Genomic DNA, 21,851 nt, shown 5'->3' on the forward strand with positions numbered 1-21,851 from the left:
TTCGTCCTTTTTTTATATATTTATGTATTTTATATATTTTATATGGAATAAGAGTTTAGATTTGAATATATTTTGGATACTACTAAAATCTACATTTTTTAAATTTCTTCATTTTTAGAATATCGATAACTAAATAAGTTGTATAATTATTATAAAAGTAAATTAACTTGTTGAGTAATTTAAGTTCCTTTGCAAATCTTAAATTTATGTTTTTATAGTGGGAAGAACAGAGCCGAATCTTGATGACTTAGGACTAACATTTCAATATATGAACATTGATATACAGGAATTAGCTGAATATGTGAAAAATGTAGATTCTGTTCAATGTCCTATACAAGTATCACAATATCCAATTCGACGTGAAAATCATTTAAATTTTTTAAAGCCGGGTAGTCGTGAAGTTGTCACGAGACCAGTGCACATACATGAACATTTACCAGCTATGTATCCAGATACCGAAGGTAATAAATTATATTGTGTTTATTCAATAATTTTAGAAATAAATTATGCTAATTTATATTAATTTACATTTTATTGGTAATTTATAATAATTGCAGAGGAATACATACCTGATAAGAATGAAAGTTTAATGAATGGTACAGCAGATCTGACATCTAGCAGTGGAACATCATCAGGCAATTCAAATAATGCGTCACCTCATAGGATGTCGCCACAGGTGGTTTTCAAACGACCAGGCGATCCGGTGTCTTTTGAAAGTCCCATGGTAAAGCGTGCGAAAGTTTTAGAGGAAGGTAGACCATTACGTGAGATAAGCAGTGTTATGATGACCACTTCTGGTTTTTTATCACCCGCGCGAGAAGGAAAGCTACCCGAAGCGAGAACACCGCATCAAGTTCGATCAGATTCACCGCAACCAAGCTCTTATCCGATGGTACCGCCCGAATTGAAGATTGATAAGAAACCGAAGAAAGTTGTGAAGAAAGCTCCCGAGAATCGTAAGCTTGACAAAGAAAACAAGAAGAAGAAAGGCACGAAGGAACTGTTCAAGCCGGACAAGATTGACGAGAGCAAAGTAAAGAAATTAGTCGGCATGAAAGAGCTGGCCAAATTAAAACCGTTAAAACCAGGCGGTGGTAAGGGACAATCTACCACGTTACAAGAACTTACGGGTAGTAGCAGACCACCTACGCCGAAGATCGCGTCACCGAAATCAGCCACCAGTAGTCCGAAGGCGTCGAAGACAACGCAACCGAAAGTCAAGACCGAAAAGGTAGCAGAGTTAATAGACGTCTCTCCCGCTGTTGAAAAGAAGGAGGAAACTGTTGACAAGTTGCCATCGGAGCCGGATAAACAGAAACTAAATATCTTCAAGAAGATATCGAAACCACGTGAAGAAAAAGACAAAGAGATAACGGAGCCGCACAAGTACAAGGATATTCTGGATTCGCGTGAGAATTCGCCAGAGTTGATCATAGATGTCGAGAATGCGGAGAAGCACGTACATCGAAACGACGCGGAGCCGAAAGGAGGACGCGAAGAGAAGAAAACACCTCATACACCGGACGTGCACATACAATCGGACAGTGATTTGGCAGATGTGCAGAGTTTATCGTCGGATGTTTACATATTTGATGATGCTGACATTTCACCGCCGGGTACGCCCAGTACGCCAAAAACTCCCGAATTAAATGTATCCATGGTACCGGAACAGAAGCGGAAAAAGAAAGAGAAGAGTAGCAAAAAGAAAGAACCTAAATTGAAGAATCCGAAACAATGTATCAGTCCGAAAAAGGTAAGATGCATTTTATGGAACATTATTTAGGAATATATATAGGGAATCAAAAAAGTTGGGTATACAAATTTTATAACTTTTTTTATCGATTGTAAAGTTAATTTTATTTCCAGCAATAATTTGATTAAATGCTACATTTTTTTAATATGTTTCCAACTTTCAGTATTAATATATCTTGCTGGTGATTTGTTGTTTTTCAGACGAAACCCTCGAATGATGCAACGGAATTGGATATACCGGATCGGCCCAAGACACCGCAGGCACCCGAACCAATACAGCCTATTCTTCCGATCACACTTCCGTTCCCCTTTTTCCCACCATTTCCTTCGGCACCTGGTTTAATTCCTCCGATGTTTCCGCGATTTTCAATGCCACTTGGACGAGGTGGACCAGGTCCTCATCCCGCCATGCCCAATTTACCATTACCGCCGCGTTTTTCCAATCCACCCATAAAGCCCGAAGATTTTCCATTGTCCAAAATTAAACCTATAGAACGTGAGAAGCCACTAATTCCTCCGCCGGCCGAGTTAACGCCTCCGTCGATTTTAGCCGAAAATGAGAAGGCGGATAAAGAGAAGGTGGATAATAAGCTTACGAAAATGTTTAAGCCAAATAAAGAATTGCCTTTCATGAAAGTACCTGAGAGGATACTGCCTGTAGGTGTTGCACCGTCTATAGTGTCTGCACCTTTCGCTCCAATCACGCTTGCTACACCAACAGTACCTGTTGCGCAAGTGCCACCATCGAAAAATCTTAAAACTGAGAAAACAGAGAAGAATGATATAATAAATTCGGTAGGAGACCATATTTTATTAGATGTTCTATCTCAATCATATTAAAAAACATTTTTAAAATATCCCGATAAAGATAACTCCTACGCACGATACTATGTTTATTTTCATTCATCATTGATGTTATAATTACTACGCTCTATCTTAATGAATCTAATAACTTTTATATGCATATGTAAAAACTATCAGATTAATTGATTGAGATAGAACATGTTGATTATATTTTTATACATATAACAATTTATAACATTTTCAGAAGTCTAAAGAGCATAAGAAAGAAAAGAAGGATAAATTAAAGAAGAAGAAAGATAAAAAAGAGAAACACAAAGATAAAGGCGAAAAGATTAAGGAAAAGAAGGAAAAGACTGAGAAACGCGAGAAATTGGAAAAACTCAAAGAAAAGAAAGAGAAAAAGGAAAAGAAAAAGGAGAAAGATCCAAATAAGAAAAATATGGTATTTGTATGATTTTTCTAATATTATGAAAAGTAAATAACAATAATGAAATTATTATACATGTTTTATTACAGAAGGAAGAAAAGAATCCAGAAGCTGTTCCAAAAATTACGTTAAAATTAGGTACAGCTTCTCCTAGGCCGGCAACTCCAGATAATGCCCCTATGAAAAAAATGTAAGCTATGAATAAATTCTTATTAATAAATATATGTATTAGCTATTTAATATAATCATAATATAAATTTGTTTAGCTTTTTAATATGTGTAATTGATTTATCGAAGAAAGAAATTTTTATTATATTATGTTTTATATTATGCTTTATTATATTATGCTATGACATATAGATAATCATAATTGTGTTATTTTTTCTAGCACTATTAAAGCACTTGTGAAAAAGCCCGATGAAGAAATTAAGCGGGAACCTAGTCCAGAATTGGCGAAAATATCGGCATTGGTAACACGACCACCGAAGCAAAAGTCAGCAAGTAAGAAAACAGAGGAGGGAATATTAGACGGAAGCCTTGCTCTTCCTACAGACTGTTTCTCTCTTACTAGCGCGCCACTTGCATCAGTTCCTCGAGCAAAGAAATCTAACTTCCAAAATCTATCTCAGAGTGAGCCAATACCTTCACCTCAGTTTGATAATCCTTCTAAACTCCCGAATCCTCTAGTGCCGCCACAACAACCACCATATTATTTTGTAAGTACATTTCTTATAACATTTACATACTAAAGATCACTGAAATTTACATCATAATTCAAAATCTAGAATGGAAATATTTTATACAGAAACTTTATAAAATTTTACAAAGTAAGTAAATTGAATTTATGATTAAAGTGCAGTTACATAGAAAATAATCTATAAAGCTTTCACAATTTTTAATATATTCTTTCAAAGCGCAGAAATATTACTTTTGTTTGACTGTTTTTAAATTATACAGAGAAGAAAAGCTATTTAATTTTTGTATAAAAATATTGCTGGAATTATAAAAAAATTCTTTTATAAATGAAAAATAAATTAATAGATAATGAAACATATAAAATTTTGAAAGTAAATTAAATTAGATTTAATTAATTTTTATAGGAAAATCTTATAAATACTTATCCTATACAATGCCAGTTTGAGAATAATTTGTCTTAAGTTATTGCAAATATTTTATTGACATCTTAATCTTGTATAATGAGATGAACCCAACCCATCGATATTATTTTCAATACGAACCTATCCAAAAATTCCAATTTCCTGTTCATGCTATCTATGCATTTACATCTTGTGGTGACGGTATCATATTTCCCTTTTTCCCTTAAATCACGCTCTCTCTTTTGATATATTGTTATGTTGTCCAAATAATGAATGTAGTACACATTCTCTCTTATAGCTATATTTAGACTTACTGTGTATTTTATGTTGCAATTATTACTTACTTTCTTTAAGTTTAATGCTCATATTTCTTATATATTGAATCTTAAATATTTTTTTATTCTTAATTTTTACAAATTGAATCTAAACGCTTGTTTTGCCATTCTATTTTTACTATTTTTACTATTCTGCCTCGCAAGACTTATTTTGTATAGAGAGCTTTTCAGAAAAGACATTTTTATAAATATTAAGTTTAAATAATCTCAAGTTATAAAATAGACGTTGCAAACAGGGGCGGACTGGAATAAAAAATTTTATTAAGCAAATGGTAATAGGAGCCTCGTATTTCAAATAACAAGTTTTAGACGTGCGTATGATCAAATGAACAAATAAATAGCAATTTATTTGTTCATTTAAATGTTGATTTGTTCATTTATGTTTATTTGTGTATATATTTTTATTTATTTGTTTTACTTAAATAATAATAAATAACAATTTATTTAAAGAAGTACTCAAATATAAGCACTTCATAAAATTAAATAGTGTCGACAAAATTAACCAGGGCATCAAAAACGTTCAGCAGAGTCACCCATGTATGATTGGTTCCAAGAAAAGCATTTTCAATTTTTTTCTTGTATTCTTTTTTTGGAGGCTTATTGCAACAGGCTCATCGGGCATGTATTGGATTGACTGGTAGACTAGTCCACCTCTGTTACAAAGTACTATTTACACTTACATATATATGATATGGAAATAAATTTTAGAAAAAATATTCTCTAGATAGAATATATATTGATTAATAAATTTGATAATTTTTTTTATTTGACATATATTTTATAATATTTTAAATATACAATCTTTTCTGAGTAGCTGCATCTTGAGTTTGCCATTTATAGAATTGCTGCATTTATGCAAATAGACATAATTATTTATAAAAAATAAATAATATTAATTTAGAAAATTTATTTAATCATGCATTTTAAGAGTAATAAAACATTTATCGTCAATATTTTATCATCCATATATTCTACATAGATCAACTATTACGATTCATATATACATATATGTATGTGTATGTATGTATATGCTGCTGTGTGTGTGTGCGCGCGCGCGCGTGTGTACATATATATACATATACATATACATACAATGTGATATACTTGTCTCTTCTTATCAAATTTAAGCGATTATAATGTAATTATACAAATAATATTCTGACAGATTTAATGAACAAATATCCGTTGACAATATAAATGCAAATTTTATGGAGGCATTATTGTAAATATATGTACCACGATTGGTATCGAGTATCAATTGAAATAACTTTAAAACGCAGGATGTCCTTAATGTTAATATATATTTAACTAAATTGTTACCGTAAATTCTACCACTTTTTTCATTTATTAGTATACACTGTAAAAGTTCGAGTAGTACCAGTGTGTGTTACTAATATACAATTCATTTTTAACAATTTATTCTTCCATATATGCTAAAAGAAGTAATTTCTTTTATAGTATATCTTTCTTTTATTAATAATATGCTCATGCTTCTCATTAATTTCTCTTCTCTAGCAAATGCAGTCACATTAGCGCAAACATATATTCTTCACGTACAAATAGTTACAAGATGCAATTAAGACTTGTATGTCACTACTGAATTTGCCGCTTGACTATTAACTAAGTAGCATTAGAGAGCATGTATCTTATCAGTTACTAATGTCACATCTTACGTCTTATTTTTAAACCTTATTCAGAATTTACTTAACTCAAGATATAATGATAATGATTTTTTTCATTTATTTCTCTTCATTTAATTAGTGAATATGCATTTATAGTTTGCGATCATTGATACATAATTTATGAGTATACTAACAGATAACAAAGAAAATATTAAGAAAGTTATGTAGTAAAAAATGTAAAAAAGCAAACCATTGCATGAGATTTGCACGTTGCATAAAAACATTTAGCATGAGAGACCCGTTAGGAATATAACCGACGGTTTTAACGGTACAGAGGTGAAAGCAGATCCAGTTCCTAAAAAGGACGATGCTAAAGAAGACAAAGAAAATGGCAGGAACGTGTTGCCTACAACACCAACCACTACCGTGGTGAGTACGCTTTACACCTCTTTTAAAGAACATTGCAAGAAATTTTCTGTGCGCCGATGCTATGGATAATTAGTTTTCATACTTCATAATACGTTAGTTGCAACATGATACGTATAATGCAAAAATATAAATGCAGAAACAATGCGCACGCTAGCTACCTTATACATAGGAGTGATTTAGATAAAAAGCTAGGATGGTTTAAAGGATGTGTATCGAATATTTAAAAAAGAAGAGACAAGTTCATCTCCGGCTCATATTATCATTATAAATCATTATTTCATTGAGATACATAAGTCACACATTATTTAAGAGGGAATTTTATAAGAAAGTATTATAAGCTACTAGTATCTTTGTTTTGTTATTGAAATATTTCTTCATGATAAGAGGGAATGTCCATGGACAGCATGACAGAATATCTTAACTTGAAGTCCACTGACTAATTCTCAATACATTATCAAGAAACATGTTCCATTAAAATAAATATTTGAGAAATCCAAACGTTGGCAAATGTCTGAATGATTTTCCAAAACTCCAGAGTTTCGTGAGAGATGGGTTGGGTTTAAATAAAAATTCTCGTTGAATTCCGTTTATCCTGAGATGAGTGTTCCAGGATCGAGGAGGTCGGCAAGTGTGGATATGTCCTGCATGCGGCAACCAGGACGATGGCTCGCCAATGATCGGCTGTGATGATTGTGATGCTTGGTATCATTGGTAAATAACTTGTTATAATTTACATCGCATAACGTTGAAATTAATAAAAATAGCAACAATCTTATTATGTTTTTAATATTTCAGGGTGTGTGTCGGTATGCAAGTCCCACCGGCTGAAGATGAGGATTGGTATTGTCGCTTTTGTATAGCGAAAAAACAAGAATTACTTCACGATAAAAAGAAGAAAAAACGGAAAAAGAAAGTGAAAGTAACGGCCTAGTATAAGTCAACCGGGTCTAACTGCATAAGACCCGGTGTAATTATACCAAGCATTACCAAAGTCAAAGCGAAAGATAACAAAGACGGAGTAAAGAGTATAAAAACGAAACAGATGCCCAAGAATGATGTTAAGATGCAAATCAAGCCGCTAAAAACAAAATCGATAGCGGCTAAAGGGAAAACTACAAAAAGTGTAGTAAAAGTGAAGACTGTAAAAAAGAAGTAGAAGATTGTTATGTCGTGCAATGTAGTTTAGATAGCAGGAATTGTATTTTGTAAACTACGGGACAAATATAAATGATTCTGTTCTATGTCAGCATGCAGACATTCTATGTCTGTTTGTTTTGTAATGCAGTAACGATGTTTATCGGTGTTTAAATTATTACAAGAAAAATATAAGAAATTATATGTCAGTGATATTGAAGATACCAATAAGTGTTGTTAATGGAATACCTCTGTACTGTGGTTCTGAACAGATCTTTTTTTCGGTTTTCTACTTTATATCTATGTACTGTATCATAAACGTTGTGTAGCTTATTACACAAATGACAAATTTGTAGTATATTTTCTTAGCTCTAGTAAAATTATATATTTTTCGCTTATGTTATATTAGCAAATAAAATATGCAGGACATTTCGAAAAATGCAAAGTAATGTCCATTTTTAATGCGTATATGAATCAGTTATGTATAATAAGTTATGCGTATAAATTATTATTAGTGATATAATTATATTTAATTTCATTTGTATGTATATATATATATACACACACGCGCGCGCGCGCGTGTGTGTATGTATATACATATATCTATGATCAATAGGTGCATACAAGGTATATACATCCATTTGCAAGTAAAATCAATAAACTATTTTGATAGCGATTTTATTGTGTTATATTAGCAGTTACTATATTATAATTTATGCATTAATAACTTGTAGTATTATAATTGTGTTGCATGTACAAGATGTGAAAAATTATTTAATTCTGACGTATGTTTGTAATATAAACCGTGTGTCTCCGAGGATGATTTAAAATAAACAAAATTATTTGTTAGTTCAATAACAGCAATAAGGCCAAACGTTAACTCATAAGAATTGTGTCAATCATACGTTGATCAAAATGTTGCAATCTATATAATTTTGTCTATAAAAATTAATAAACAATGTTTAAATAATGCTAGGTTTGTGGATTATCGCCGTGTCACGATCCATTGCTAATACCATGGTTAATATTGTTTGAGTCGTATCGGATCATGCATATCTATTAATTATACAAAGGTATTAAATTATAATAGACATTTATCATATCAACATTTATAATTGTAACAATTTGTGAGATTTGTCATATATCACTTTATGCATATTATGTGCATGTTTAATGCATATAATAAATTTTTGTTTATTTTTTATAACATTTCTATAAATATTAAAACGAAAAGCTTATCGATTATACACCAATCAACATCATGAAATGTATGTATGTATACATATATATGTATATATTAATAAATAATATTTGTTTAGAGAACATAAAGCGAAATTGTATCAATTGCGATATTTATTATTGTAATTCATTTCTTTTGTACTTGAAGTCTGGAATATAATAAATACAAATATGTCAAAATTTTACAATTTTACAAATTCGTTATTTACATATATTAAAAGATATTTGTTTATTACACAATAGAATGTTTTACATAACGTCGCCAAAAAATATAAAAAAATAATGCATGCTAAATTCTAGATTAGAAGTATTTTATGCAAATATATTATTCTCAATGCTTCATATAACAAATTTATATTTCTACATATAACATTAAGATCGTATAAACTTTGTAACTAAAATTTCCTTTAAGACAATGTTCAACAAGACAAAAGTTCGACATGTCTTGTTAAACAATGGTTAAACATGGTTTTTATTATATGTTACATTTGATAGTGTTTTTATACATGATCAATATTTAAGAACTTATTTTCTGATTATAATATAAACACAAATGAGTGAAGAGGACCATATTTAGTCAAGGAGGGTGTCTAATAATATTTTTTTATGAATTTTCAATTCAAGCAAAATTGTATATCGATTATTTGTTAGTTTTGAACAAGTTTGAAACATAGTCCTAAACTATGAAGTCGAAGTATGTAATATCACAAGTTGAATTGACAAACAATTTAATATTACTGTTGTTCATGAGTGTCTTCACAAATATTGTAAAGGATTTATTGTGAAAAATATCTCGGCCAAAATTCGAGAACTTGGATCTCTCAAAGTTCACGAGTCTTACCAATTCAATCACTGAGGCTTCATTTAAATATTAGACACCAAGATCTTTAACTCTTAATTTATTTTCACTTAATACCTATTGTTAACTCTTTATGGTCACCTCCTGAGAATTTCGTTGGTCACACAGGGAGCAAAATGATCCCAATATTTTAATTGATTGTCATATTTATGACTTTTGTTTCTTAAAATCACAAAAATTATTGAACATACTTTAAACATTATAGAATATGAAAATGCAGTGGCTTTTTAAAGTTTTTAATCTTAACATATTTTAAAAAATCGCTAAGATTACTGATGGCCAGGGAGCAATATGTGGCCGAAGGTACAAAAAAAGTATTTTGAACTTAGGATAAATGATAGTTTAAGTCTCGTTTTAAAAAAAGACCTTAAAAATATAAAACTTTTTTGGAATCCCCTAGACTCCCAGTGATTATGAAGGATTATAAACTTTCAATATCATTTTATCCGATTAGATGTATAAAGAATATAGGTATACATCTAATTGGAATTTAATAAATAATATTTCCTATTAAACATTTTTATCATATTCTTTAATTAACTAATTTTTGAATTGTACTTTTTTTATATAAATGTTCCAGATAATATTTATAGATATAGTTACACGTTTTAACACATATCAGTTCTACATCTTGCAGGTGGAGCATTGAGTCCACCAGTATCACCTGACTCAAGTTGTTTCAAGAGTCGAAATAATGCGGCTGCTTCCCTAATGCGACTAAATTCCACACAGAATGCTTGAATCTCGATAAATAGTTCTTGCACATTTATGATTTTATTTCTTATCAGGGACTGCAGAAATACACAAACAAGTCGCACCAGTCGGTTTTGCATGTAACGATCTTTGATAGTCTCGCAAGTGGATATACAGTTGCTGATATATAAATGTACAAATTCCGTCGGTAGGTCTACAGTGGTAGTCAATCTATTCACGACCTCCATGGAATGAAGGGACATCTCCATGTTCACCAGTACGCTAAAGTATTCTGTGATCTGGCTGGATTGCATTAGCTTCAGTAAAACCTCGATAGCTATTAGAGGATTGCTCTCAACCAGATCTGGTAATTTGGGTGGTGTCAATCCAATGTGATAAACGAGCTTTGGATCCTTTTCCAATTCACTGATCAAGTTTTGTTGTTGCATCAAGGTTAAAACATTTTTGAAGGCTTTGCCCATGAGTTTACGTGCCTCAAAGCTGACGCAGTTTGACACGCACATACTAGGATCATACTCGACTGTAAACTGAGTTGGTTCGGTGATATGGAACCAAGCAATCTCATTGATAGAATGATAAATCGGTGGTACAAGCCTTAGAAACTCTGGTCGATAACTCTGCCTACATAAGGGTGGATCACCAGTAGCAAGGTTTTCTATTATATTTCTCACGGTAGCCGCGTCGTATTCCGTTCCTTTGGAGTGATCCATGTCAGGCAATATTATAGGATTTCCGCATTTGCTGACGGCTGGCAGTTCAGACTGATGTTCTGCCAATTGCAATTGCAAATTGGTCAGATCAATAGATGGTACTGTAGAGAATGAGAATTCATCCACAATCTGGCGTGGTGTCTTCTTGATGACGTCCTTCTGATTATATCCCATCAAATTGACGAGTAGGTTCTTCTCACAATTCGATAGGAATGGTATGTGACCCGTGTGACTGGATGGTTTCGAGCTTCCATTGTTAACGTCCTCCTGAGACTTTAGCATTTGTACAAATACAGAAACAAAAGGCGTAGAAGCTAGTGGTTCTCCTCGGTACAAGTCAAACAGCAACGTCAATGCTACAATACGTTGAGTGTGCTTAGGCAGCAGATCGACCTGCTGCAACTGCAGCACCAATATTGTTCCAACCTTAAAGCGCTCTTCCTTAGGAAAGCTCTGATGCAGTTGATTGCAAAGGTTCTCTAAGGTGGTGTCCAAGTTTTCCTCATTGAGTAGATCCAACAGTTTCACAATGTCTTTCGAAGAAAGTGCCATCCTTGCTGGTGAAATATTTGTTACTTGGTGAAATAACGTATACCTTTTCTTCGACGAGACACTATATTTACTTTGTCATTGTAATGTCATGTCAAACAAAATAAGAAACTAAAATTTTCTCTCTTTTTCTCTTTTACATGAAAATATTTATACGTTGTGGCCACCAGAGGTCCAAACGGAGGACTCATTCAGATTCGCGAAAGTCACTTGCCTCAATCACTTGCTTTAAATAGCACATCCACCTAAACTAATTTCAGGGCGTTTAAGGCGGGTCCCCACTACATTGCCTTACTGATAAGTCTTATAGTAATGTTGGGACCGAGAAGAAACGCCGCGGCCGACCAAAAAAAATAGCTTCCAGTCTGGCCTCCTCCTGAGTGAGTTTCCTGCTTTATCGACGTCCATCACATGTAGCAATCGCTACAACGTATTCGTGGACAGAGAATTAACCAGACGAATATTTTTAACCCTTTTATTTTAAAACAATGTTCTGGAAATAGTTTTAAACAATCCACTGGAACCTGTTTTACAGCTGACCGTTTGATCCAGCTGTAAACAATATACAAAACAAACTAAGAGTTTTTCACATGGTGAAAGGAATAATTTGAGGCGCAATTTTCCGTAACTGTTTTTTACACGTCTACCAGAGAGAAAACCCTCTGCGTTTACTGACAGTCGTCGGTCGGTATCGTTGCACAATTTTTTCACCATATAAAATATCCGCTAGAGTTTCTCGAGTAAGAAGTTAAGTCATAAGGAATATCGATCTCTGATTGGTCAGATTTCTCTTTAAACGCCGCCATTTGCAGATACTTTCGATGCGGTAGTAAATCTGTGAATTGATGTGAACAACTGTTTCATAGTATAGAAGACGCCGAAATCGGTCTATCGACTGTCAATCATTTTGGAATTATACTGTTTCCGGCAATAGTTCTTCCGGTCTTAACTCTTAGGGCCATTCCATACAACCTGCATAGTCGCATAATCATATGCATAAAAAAAATTATCCAATCACATTTTTGTTATAAAGACAAAATATGATTGGATGATTTTCTTTATCCATATGTTTATGGGAATACTCGACTGTAGTTGGTTCTTACACTCTGATCCGGTTTAAACCCTCGATGGAAACTAGGCCAATTACGAAATCGCGCCCCTGGCATAGCAGTCTCGTGCTACCTACTATGCTACGCTCTTACTCTATAGTAATAATAGTTGTAGCTGTTCAGTACATAGTCCTCACTAATAAATTTTTTTATTGAGTGCTTCACAATTCCATCACAGCTCGAAAAGTTTCGCTAATAGCGTTTTCAGTTTGACCGGGTTTGCACCAATTTGGATTAGAAAATGCTTCGCTATTGGTTGACGTTACACGCTCTACCAATAATAGAGCACGAAACATCATTACTTCAATCCAGGTTGGTACAAACTTGATCGGGTCGAAAACGCCATAAGTTTGATCATGCAATTCTAAACTGCATATGACAACAATTCATCTGTTATATTCTAAAGTGAGTGATCGGGAAATCGACAAACTTTCTCTTTAAATTCTTTGCTGCTCGTTGTTCATTCGGTTGAACTTCAATAAACTGCGGCAAAATGTATTTTGCGTCGGAAGTGCATCTCATGTAAAATTTTTAACCAATAGTTACGAATTGCTGCCGCAGCGTGCTGCGTATGAAAAGTCAGCTTTATATTCAAAATGCAAGAGCACATCCTTAAAGTACTTTTTTTGCATCGCTAAATCGCTCGAAATTTAGCGACAAAACTCATCGATTGCTTTTTTTTTTTTGCTATCGCGAAAATGGAATGCGCAATGAAAAGTAGCGATTACAGATATTACGATTGATTTTCGTTACAATTCTTTTTGCTTCAAATCATAATGTCCTTTACTGCCAAGTATAGTCGCAATGTTAAATATATACAGGAATACTATGAGTGGCAAAAGAAATGTTTAGAAATTATGAAAAAGCAAGAAGAGATTAGGAAGAAATGACTGTTTAGTGCACCATTTGTTGCAATTATGTCTGCGGATTGAAAAACATACAAAAAAAGAAGATTTTGGTGGACCCCTGTTTGAGCAGAACGGGAATTGCATGGTTTAATAAAATTCATTTTGATAAAATAAATTCAAATTGTAGCGATTATCGCTTATTGTCACTATAACTTTAATCAAATCGAACTACAGAAGCGACTGACAGTGACGACTTTCAAGCGACTGACGGAGTCACGTGACTCTCCGATCGTTATAAAAGTTGCTAATCGCCGCCATGAAAAGGTATCTTTATACTTTCACCATGGCAGCACCCCGGTGCAGTTGATCGTGTCAATTGGTGTCAATACGTTTACGGTTTGGGTTTCATGATGAAGAGAGTACATTTCGCGTCGTCCTTGGAATGGGAAGGAACAGGTGACATGATTGACGAACGTTTATATAATTCTACCGCGCAACAAACGAACGATTACGCGCATCTGCAACTGATTAATCTTCCCGATGTTTGCTTGGAGGCGATTTTGTCTAACCTCTCCTACGATGAAATTTCTAAATATAGGATCGTAAGTTCGCTCTTTAATATCCACGAGAGAGATTCTTTTTCACTTCCTCGTATGTATACTTCGCGAAGCATAGGTTCTATAATGTGTTTTTTAGGTTTGCAGACAGTTCGATCGAATCTGTAAGAAGCTGCTCAACCGTGGCTTTAATCTCATGGAGAAGTATCATGCACAATGCCTCCGCACTGTCAAAACCAAGCTGCCGAGAAGGGAGTCTGAGCGACGGAGTCATCCTCTCGCGCGTCATTGCGATATCTTGACGGCAATAGAAACAAGAATCTCTATGCTATCAATGACTTTTATCAAATATGTTGATCTGAATGTTTGTTGCTTTATACCAGGAAAGGTAAAGGGCTGTGTATAATCAAAAAAATAAGGAATGGAGAACAGAAAAAAAAAGTTTCAACTTATTAGAAACTACATATTCCATAGTACATAGTTTCTGATAAATTAAAATTCTTGTTCTCTATTCTCCCTATTTCTTTAATTAGGTAATGCCTAATAGATTTTTGCCTCATAAAAAATTGTTTTCTATATCATTACTTGATGTATAAATATTTGTTTAGGTTCCTATTCTCTTAACTTAACATTATTACATTGTTATTGTTTAGGTTTTACATATGATAAAAAACTATAACAATGATAATAAGTCTGTTTTCTTAATTTATATACTAGATTGTTCTAAAACTTTCTTTCTTGCTTTCTCCAACTATCAGACATATATCTATTTTATTTTGAGTTCTAAAAAGGTTCATATGCTTCAACATGTTCCAACATGCTCTTACTATGGCTGCTTTCCAATTGCTTAACACATCTTAACACAAACGTACATAGGAATGCACAAAATGTAACATTATGCAAGATTCAATTGGATCAGAATGTGTACACGATTGAGATCCGTTTCAGATAGAGATAGATTAAATATAGCTTTTTCCGCCTGTATTAAACAAAAAAATAAAATAAAATAAAAGTGCCACTCAACGTCCTTCAATCTCATTTATAGCCGCCAGAGTTAGTAATATGTAATTGACTAGAAGACACAAGCTTACTGTAGTATTGTATTGATGATAACGGACAATTGGAATGTAACTTGTGTCGCCGTGTGCACGACTTAGGGATATTGCAATTGGAAAGCACTTTATAACTCCTACTCTCTTTAACAAATGTGTTGGAATATGTAAGATTCTATGGTCACAACATGTTGAAGCATGTTGGAGCATGCAGTGTGTACAAACCTAAAGTGTATACTAGTTCAGCCACAGAAAACAGATCTTATGTAAGGGCACCAATAACTATTCATTAAGAGTTACAGAATAAGAATCTTACAATACTTCTCGTATATTCCAAGAGAAAAACTCTTATTCATATTATACTCATTCAACTTACAAATATAATATTATTGAATAATAAGTATATTGCATTATGTTTTAGGTAATCGATGAAATTTTCCGTGTTCTTCGATTGATTCGAGAGACAAAGACACCACCTAGAGCACACGAGATACTTCAGGAATTACGGGATATAAGCAGTATGGCCATGGAGCATTTTGATGAGAAGATTCTGCCAGATCTGAAGCACAACATTTGCACGTCCATGGTTGGTACTGTAAATTCATATGATTTACCTGGTGGCGTCATGATCTCTCATGGTAGAAACATAAATAACTCTACACTGCCGCATTGCAACAATCATAATATAACCTGCTCCGAGAAGCTTAATCAAACTTTTAAGAAGATTAATGATCGTACGAAAAAGAACAAGATGTTCTTTTTGTCTATGAGAAATGAAATCACTAGAATGAGACTTAGGATACAGAGACAAGAGTATTTGGTGCGACAGCAAACTTTAAAATTACATAAACAGGCAAAAAAGATACATGATCAAGACACACTGTTAGCCGAGGTGCGAAAGCATCTCGAGGAATGGGAGCAGAAAATGGTAGATTTGACTACCGAAGTGAGTCGTGCACGAGAAGGAACTCAGAATCCCGATTCGTTAGAAAATCGCAAACGGAAAACACATATTATCAACACCGATGCCGAGCCGCTTCAACAGACGAACGAATTGCAAGCCAAGAAACGCAAGCTCATAGTAGAAAGAAAAACGTCAAGCGACGCGAAAGACGTAAAGTTCAAACAATTTATGTCGAATTTACTTTCGAAATCTACATTAGATGGTTATCTCATCGATTCATCATGCCCGCGCTAATTTGGCCCATTTTATAATAATAGTTCAAGTGTAAAGGTTTTTGCAGAATTATTATACTCTTTATAAAATGCATTTTTTAACTGGCGAAATAGATATAATGATTACAACGTACACTCGGTACACTTAAATTTTAACTTGTTAAAAGTTATTTTCAAGTAATACTTATAAGAAAGTTTAAGCGTTAATTTTGTTTATAAAATTGCTTCTTGTCCAGTTATAGGAAACAATATATAAATTAGTATTTGTTGGGTTTATTAGTGCTTTACTTATGATTCCTGTGTATCCGGGATATGTACATATATATCGAACATTTCATGTTAAGTGAATTAGGAAGAATACCCTTTTTCGTTAGGAAGAATACTTTTTATTTTGATAATAAGCTCCTGACATGGAATGTTTAATATATAGATATTTTGTTAATACACATATATATATGTGTATTAACAAAACATTTAAAAAATGTCTTTTTTTAGATAAATGTCGATGTAAAATTGATTAAAAATATAATTTTATTGTGCATTTATTAAGAAATTGAAAAAGAATAAGGACAATAAACTATGTTATAATAACACATATTAATGTATATTTTATTAAAATATTTTAATAAAATGTACATTAATTTTATTAAAATAATATTTTAATAAAATGCATATTAATATATAATTTCATTAAAATACTATTTTAATACAATGTCAAAATATTGTTTTAATAACATTAAATAACTTTAGTCATTGATCTTAATTATAGTGTTACAACTTCTTTAACATGTGTATAATTGATTTCATTATACTTATATACATATATACATATATATACATATATATATGTAAAATTATATATAATCATTGACGTATACAAAAGACTGTATTCATATTAAACATTGATCAGAATATGATTTGGTTCGACATTTTATCACCAATTACATAATTCACTATTTTATAGAGACATCGAAAATAAACATATTTTTCGAAATGTAATGTACATAAATTAAAACAATTTAGTTACTATTAATTTACTGATATACACATACTGACACAATCGATCAATATTGAAAAATATGATAAATTTAATATAGAATTTAGACATTATAATGTTACATAATTGATCGAACTACATGTTGATATATTTTTTATGTTTATTTGTATAGCATAGATTATATTTGGAAATTTAATATACAAATTCAACAGTATTATAATTAATTTTTATTATAAAAAAAAAATACAAAATAGTCTTCAGATAAAAAAGCAACTTTTAATATTATTGAGCTTCCATTAAATCGCTTTGTGAATCTATTTCTGAATCTCGCTTTTTATCTTCTTAGTATCTGTTTTAGGAATTGGAAGTTCTATTTCTTCTGCCTCGGTTTCTTGTTTCTGGAAAAAATAATGGATATTTTTATATAAAAGATAACACGGTACAGACGAATTATCAATCTTTATCATTTCTTCAGTCATGCAGATGGTTTGTACATTTTCATTTTGTACAGGAACTTCTTGATTCACAACTTGCGATGGTTCAATAGGCGGTAACTCTAAAATTTTCTCGTAAAGTGATATGTATGCATTCCTCGTATAACTTTGATGCTGATTGCGAATCTTTTTTCTCATATTATGCTTTTCCACCTCCGGTAAAACAAAATTATAAATCATATCCGCTACCAATTCCTCATCTGCTAACTTATCAGCGCTGCGAAAATATTATTGTGTTTTATACATTCTTTTGATGAAATTATTTGTATACATTTATTAGTTATCAATGCTCAATCATATCTTACTTTTCTGCGGCATGTTTCGTTACAGCATCCACTTTATCGCAAAGTTCTAAAATATGTTCTTTAGCCGCCTTTTCGGATATCCAATCGATTTCTTCTCTCACAATATCTTCCAAGTATGCTTCCACCGAGTCTTCATTTACTTTCATGATTTGCTTGAACATTTCATCAAATTCTCGTCGTCGATTACGTTCTGCTTGTCGCCTGCCAGCTTCGGCGGCTTCTCTCATACATCTTTCTCTTTCGGCAAGCAAGGCAAAGGCGTGAGCTCTACGTTCATCTTCTAATCTCACTAACTCCTGCAGATAATGTAGGAGATAATCGAGTGAATTATTTCGCGGTAATAGATTACAAAACTTACCTTGCTGAGAAAATCTAATATCCCACAGATTGTCTTCCCCTCTAAGGAATCAAGAATCTCGCACAAACGATTTTCCTGCATTGATTGATGCTCTTGTAATTGTCGCAAATTAAGCATATGTGTCTTTTCATCGTAATCTTCGTGTTCGAACACTTGAGTCGATAATAATTCCTCGATTAGTTCTCTACATCTATCACGTCCTTTGTACATCTGTAGCATAATAAATATAGAAGATCTTTCTCATATTATACAATTCTATAGGATCTTGTTTTCTGTATCTACTTTAAAAGTACATTGAATGATCGGATTTGTAATTTACCAGACACTGTATCGCTCTGCCTTTAACAAACTTCTGAATAAAGGTAGCAGACTCTTCTCGTTGTTTCTGCTTATTATCCCATATACCCGATCTGCGCGGTGTGGTAGGAAAAACTGGCTGTTCGTGATCACGTCTTACTAATCTTGGATCTTCGTCTTTAGATTTTACTTTCATTCGAATAGCTTTCAAATCGGAATGAAGCTGCTTTAGTTTTTGCTCCGTCCATCTGGTTTTTCGTATGCAGATGTCTATCGGTTTATGTTTAATTACTTTTGGTTCTTCGATAATGGGTAGCCAACTAAGTGTTGCATCTTCTTCTTCTAAATAATAATTGCGATAAATTGAATAGCAGCAATTGCGTATTAATTATAGTTAAATAAAATTAAATATATACTCACGCTCAATATGATATTCACTTGGGAGTTGCTTCGGTAAAATTTCGTGCCGTCTCTGGGGATGTTCACCGAAACGCATTTGCGGTGCATATAGATCAGATTTGGGATCAAAATGCCGTTCAATTATATCAGATTTGCGAGATTGATATTCGTTGCGATGTTTCTTATGTAATTTTCGCAGATCTCGTTTAAGATTATATCTGATAGCTTTAATTTTATTGTCTCGATATTTGCTTAGTCTGCTCTCAAGTCTACTGAAACGACCTTGCACTTTTTTCTCGTATTTTGATTCACGATTTTGTAGAAGATTTTTCATTAGGTCCAGACGTAAATCCATTATGAATTGAATCTCCTAAAATTATAATTAAAGAAGGAAGAAACGTAGGTGTTAGATTAAGTAATCGGACTGAGTTTTATTACACTTATTTATTATATAATTAAAGAAAGAAAAAAAAATATATATATATAATATATATATACATAAATAAATGATTGAGATTCTCCTTTATGCTTTGAAACACTCACTGATTCTCGAAAAGCCCATTCGTCTATCTCTAAAGCCGTTATTATCAAATTTCGCATTTTTATATTGGCTGATGTATCTATCGGCGGTAGAATGGTTTCCCAAGCTCTTTTTATCCGCATCCTGTTGATAACGTGTACCTCATGGACACCTGCAGGTAGACCATGCTCCCAAGTTAGATGAGCTAATGTCAATACTTCAGGATTATGACCTAAATGAAAATTAATATATTGTAAATCCTCACTTCGGCATTTTCAGCTTTGTTTTTTCTGCTTTCTTGATTGACTTATATATATTCTATGAATCTGATACAGTATGACTGCAATATAATTGTTACCTGGAACAATTTTATATGGTGGCTCCCAAGGTTCAGTTTGCACCTCGCTGTCTCTATAATCCGTCTGCGTTTCTGCATTTTTGTATGGTTTTAATTTAGAGAATGCAGTGTAACATCGCCTCTGTGTATTTTGTAGAATTCCATACTGAGTCTTCCGCTCCAAACAATGTGGTGAAACATCTGCGGTCTGTACTTTTGATGTTACAAAGGATTCCATAGATTTTCGAAAATGCTTGAACGTATCTCCGCTAATAGATCCGATCGTCTTATCTTGTACAGCCATTCTATAAAGCATAGAGTTTAAAATTTCTTAACTTGATCGACATCTCTGATAGAAAAGTAATATTTTGAATATACAAGACTTGATTGAATGAGAAAATATTTTTAGAATAAGAACAATAAGCAAAGATTTACTCAAAATTTAAAGAGTAATTGCATAATTTGTATTTTACTAAAAAATCATCCCTGTAATCTTGAAACTTGTTATCTAGACTTTCGGAATATTCACATGTTCGCTAGAAAAAATATAAATGTTAGTAAATTTAAGAAGAATCATATGTCTATATTCAAATCTTACAAAAGTATGTTCTATTAATAAACACTTACTTAGTTTGGTTTTCCGAACATTTGACAATCTAAAATGATTGTTACTGCTGCACACAGTATAATCCGCTAATGCATCATTAAAAAATTGTTAATTATGGATTAACTGTTAAACTTATGTGACATATGTATCTTACAACGTTTCATGCTTCTTTCCGCTGTAATTTGCATTGTACTTAATAGCAGCTTATTATATGTTGCATTTAAACTGTTTGGCTTATCCTATTCTTGCAAAAGCTATAAAAATAAAGTATCTGTCAACGCATAAAAGTAACGATCAAATGATGTAAGAAGCAGTAAGAAGACTTCTAATAAACCAATATTGATCAAACCATGGATTAAGTATGCCATAGCAACGAAAATATACAGGAAGAATTAATATACAGAAAGTTGATCAATTAATACATATTTTATATTCTTTGAATACTTGTGTTACACTTAACAGTGATTAAATGTTTACATTTATATTATCCTACAAACGTAATTAATGAATTTTCAGAAAAAGCAATAGCATTTAAAAACTTTATGTAATCAAATTATTTTTCTTGTTCGTTAAATTAATAGAAAATGCATGTAAGAAGGCATATAAATCAATAGCACCAGAATATATCTTTGTTAGTTACATAGAATATTTGTATCTGTTGATACAATCAATATACATCAGATTATATAGCTATGTAACATTTGATTATCAATATGTGATAACATTATATAGTATATATAAGTATATAATGGGCGTTTTTTCCAATGTATTGAAATATTAATCATATATATATATGAGATTAATATTTCAATTCATATGGATATTGGAATATATATATATTTAAATTATTACTATAACGTATACTCTTTCAACATTAATTATATCAATTTCTATGCAATCGTAAGTTATGATAAATTTTGTAATATATTTGTATACACACATAAAAAAACTGTCATCTCCTTTGGCACATGCCGTTACTTCATAACTGCATTTTAAAAAAACTTTTAATTATTAGTAAATAATTAATAAATATGTGATTACAGCAATTCTCTTAAAAATTAATTGATAAAAGTTTTAAATGCGAGAGCAACAATATTCTTATATGTACAAATACGTATATATAT

At 32.2% G+C, this 21,851-nt stretch overlaps 4 protein-coding genes across 6 annotated transcripts in view; 2 read left to right on the plus strand and 2 right to left on the minus strand.

Moving 5' to 3' along the window:
• Positions 1 to 8,022, plus strand: part of LOC108756246 (transcription initiation factor TFIID subunit 3) — a 9,802-nt gene extending 1,780 nt beyond the window's left edge. Inside the window, exons 3-10 of one of the 3 annotated variants that reach the window (XM_018499890.1) lie at positions 219 to 461; positions 558 to 1,753; positions 1,954 to 2,547; positions 2,801 to 2,998; positions 3,073 to 3,173; positions 3,372 to 3,699; positions 7,077 to 7,177; positions 7,262 to 8,022. In XM_018499890.1, the coding sequence (XP_018355392.1) occupies positions 219 to 461; positions 558 to 1,753; positions 1,954 to 2,547; positions 2,801 to 2,998; positions 3,073 to 3,173; positions 3,372 to 3,699; positions 7,077 to 7,177; positions 7,262 to 7,397 (2,897 nt within the window). In that variant the 3' untranslated portion in view covers positions 7,398 to 8,022. Of the gene's footprint in view, positions 1 to 218; positions 462 to 557; positions 1,754 to 1,953; positions 2,548 to 2,799; positions 2,999 to 3,072; positions 3,174 to 3,371; positions 3,700 to 6,371; positions 6,416 to 7,076; positions 7,178 to 7,261 lie in introns of those variants that run through there. The other 2 variants (XM_018499891.1, XM_018499892.1) reach the window with 2 other exon arrangements.
• A 2,255-nt stretch (positions 8,023 to 10,277) lies between these two features.
• LOC108756248 (CCR4-NOT transcription complex subunit 11) lies at positions 10,278 to 11,922 on the minus strand. Its single transcript, XM_018499894.1, has one exon. The coding sequence runs from the start codon at positions 11,672 to 11,674 to the stop codon at positions 10,307 to 10,309; it is 1,368 nt and encodes a 455-aa protein (XP_018355396.1). The 5' UTR covers positions 11,675 to 11,922; the 3' UTR covers positions 10,278 to 10,306.
• A 2,113-nt stretch (positions 11,923 to 14,035) lies between these two features.
• On the plus strand, positions 14,036 to 16,547 carry LOC108756249 (F-box only protein 28). The gene is made up of 3 exons (XM_018499895.1): positions 14,036 to 14,230; positions 14,325 to 14,573; positions 15,659 to 16,547. Exons 1-3 carry the CDS (start codon positions 14,036 to 14,038, stop codon positions 16,433 to 16,435), a joined length of 1,221 nt encoding a protein of 406 aa, XP_018355397.1. The 3' UTR covers positions 16,436 to 16,547.
• A 1,134-nt stretch (positions 16,548 to 17,681) lies between these two features.
• On the minus strand, positions 17,682 to 20,461 carry LOC108756247 (protein MAATS1-like). Its single transcript, XM_018499893.1, has 8 exons — positions 20,142 to 20,461; positions 19,807 to 20,015; positions 19,285 to 19,633; positions 18,887 to 19,206; positions 18,568 to 18,777; positions 18,210 to 18,505; positions 17,905 to 18,121; positions 17,682 to 17,808 (listed from the first exon to the last, which is right to left on the minus strand). The coding sequence occupies exons 1-8, from the start codon at positions 20,434 to 20,436 to the stop codon at positions 17,725 to 17,727; spliced, it is 1,980 nt and encodes a 659-aa protein (XP_018355395.1). The 5' UTR covers positions 20,437 to 20,461; the 3' UTR covers positions 17,682 to 17,724.
• Positions 20,462 to 21,851: the final 1,390 nt, after the last annotated feature.

The sequence above is a fragment of the Trachymyrmex septentrionalis genome, unplaced genomic scaffold (genome assembly GCF_001594115.1).
Source record: "Trachymyrmex septentrionalis isolate Tsep2-gDNA-1 unplaced genomic scaffold, Tsep1.0 scaffold97, whole genome shotgun sequence".
NCBI lineage: Eukaryota > Metazoa > Arthropoda > Insecta > Hymenoptera > Formicidae > Trachymyrmex > Trachymyrmex septentrionalis.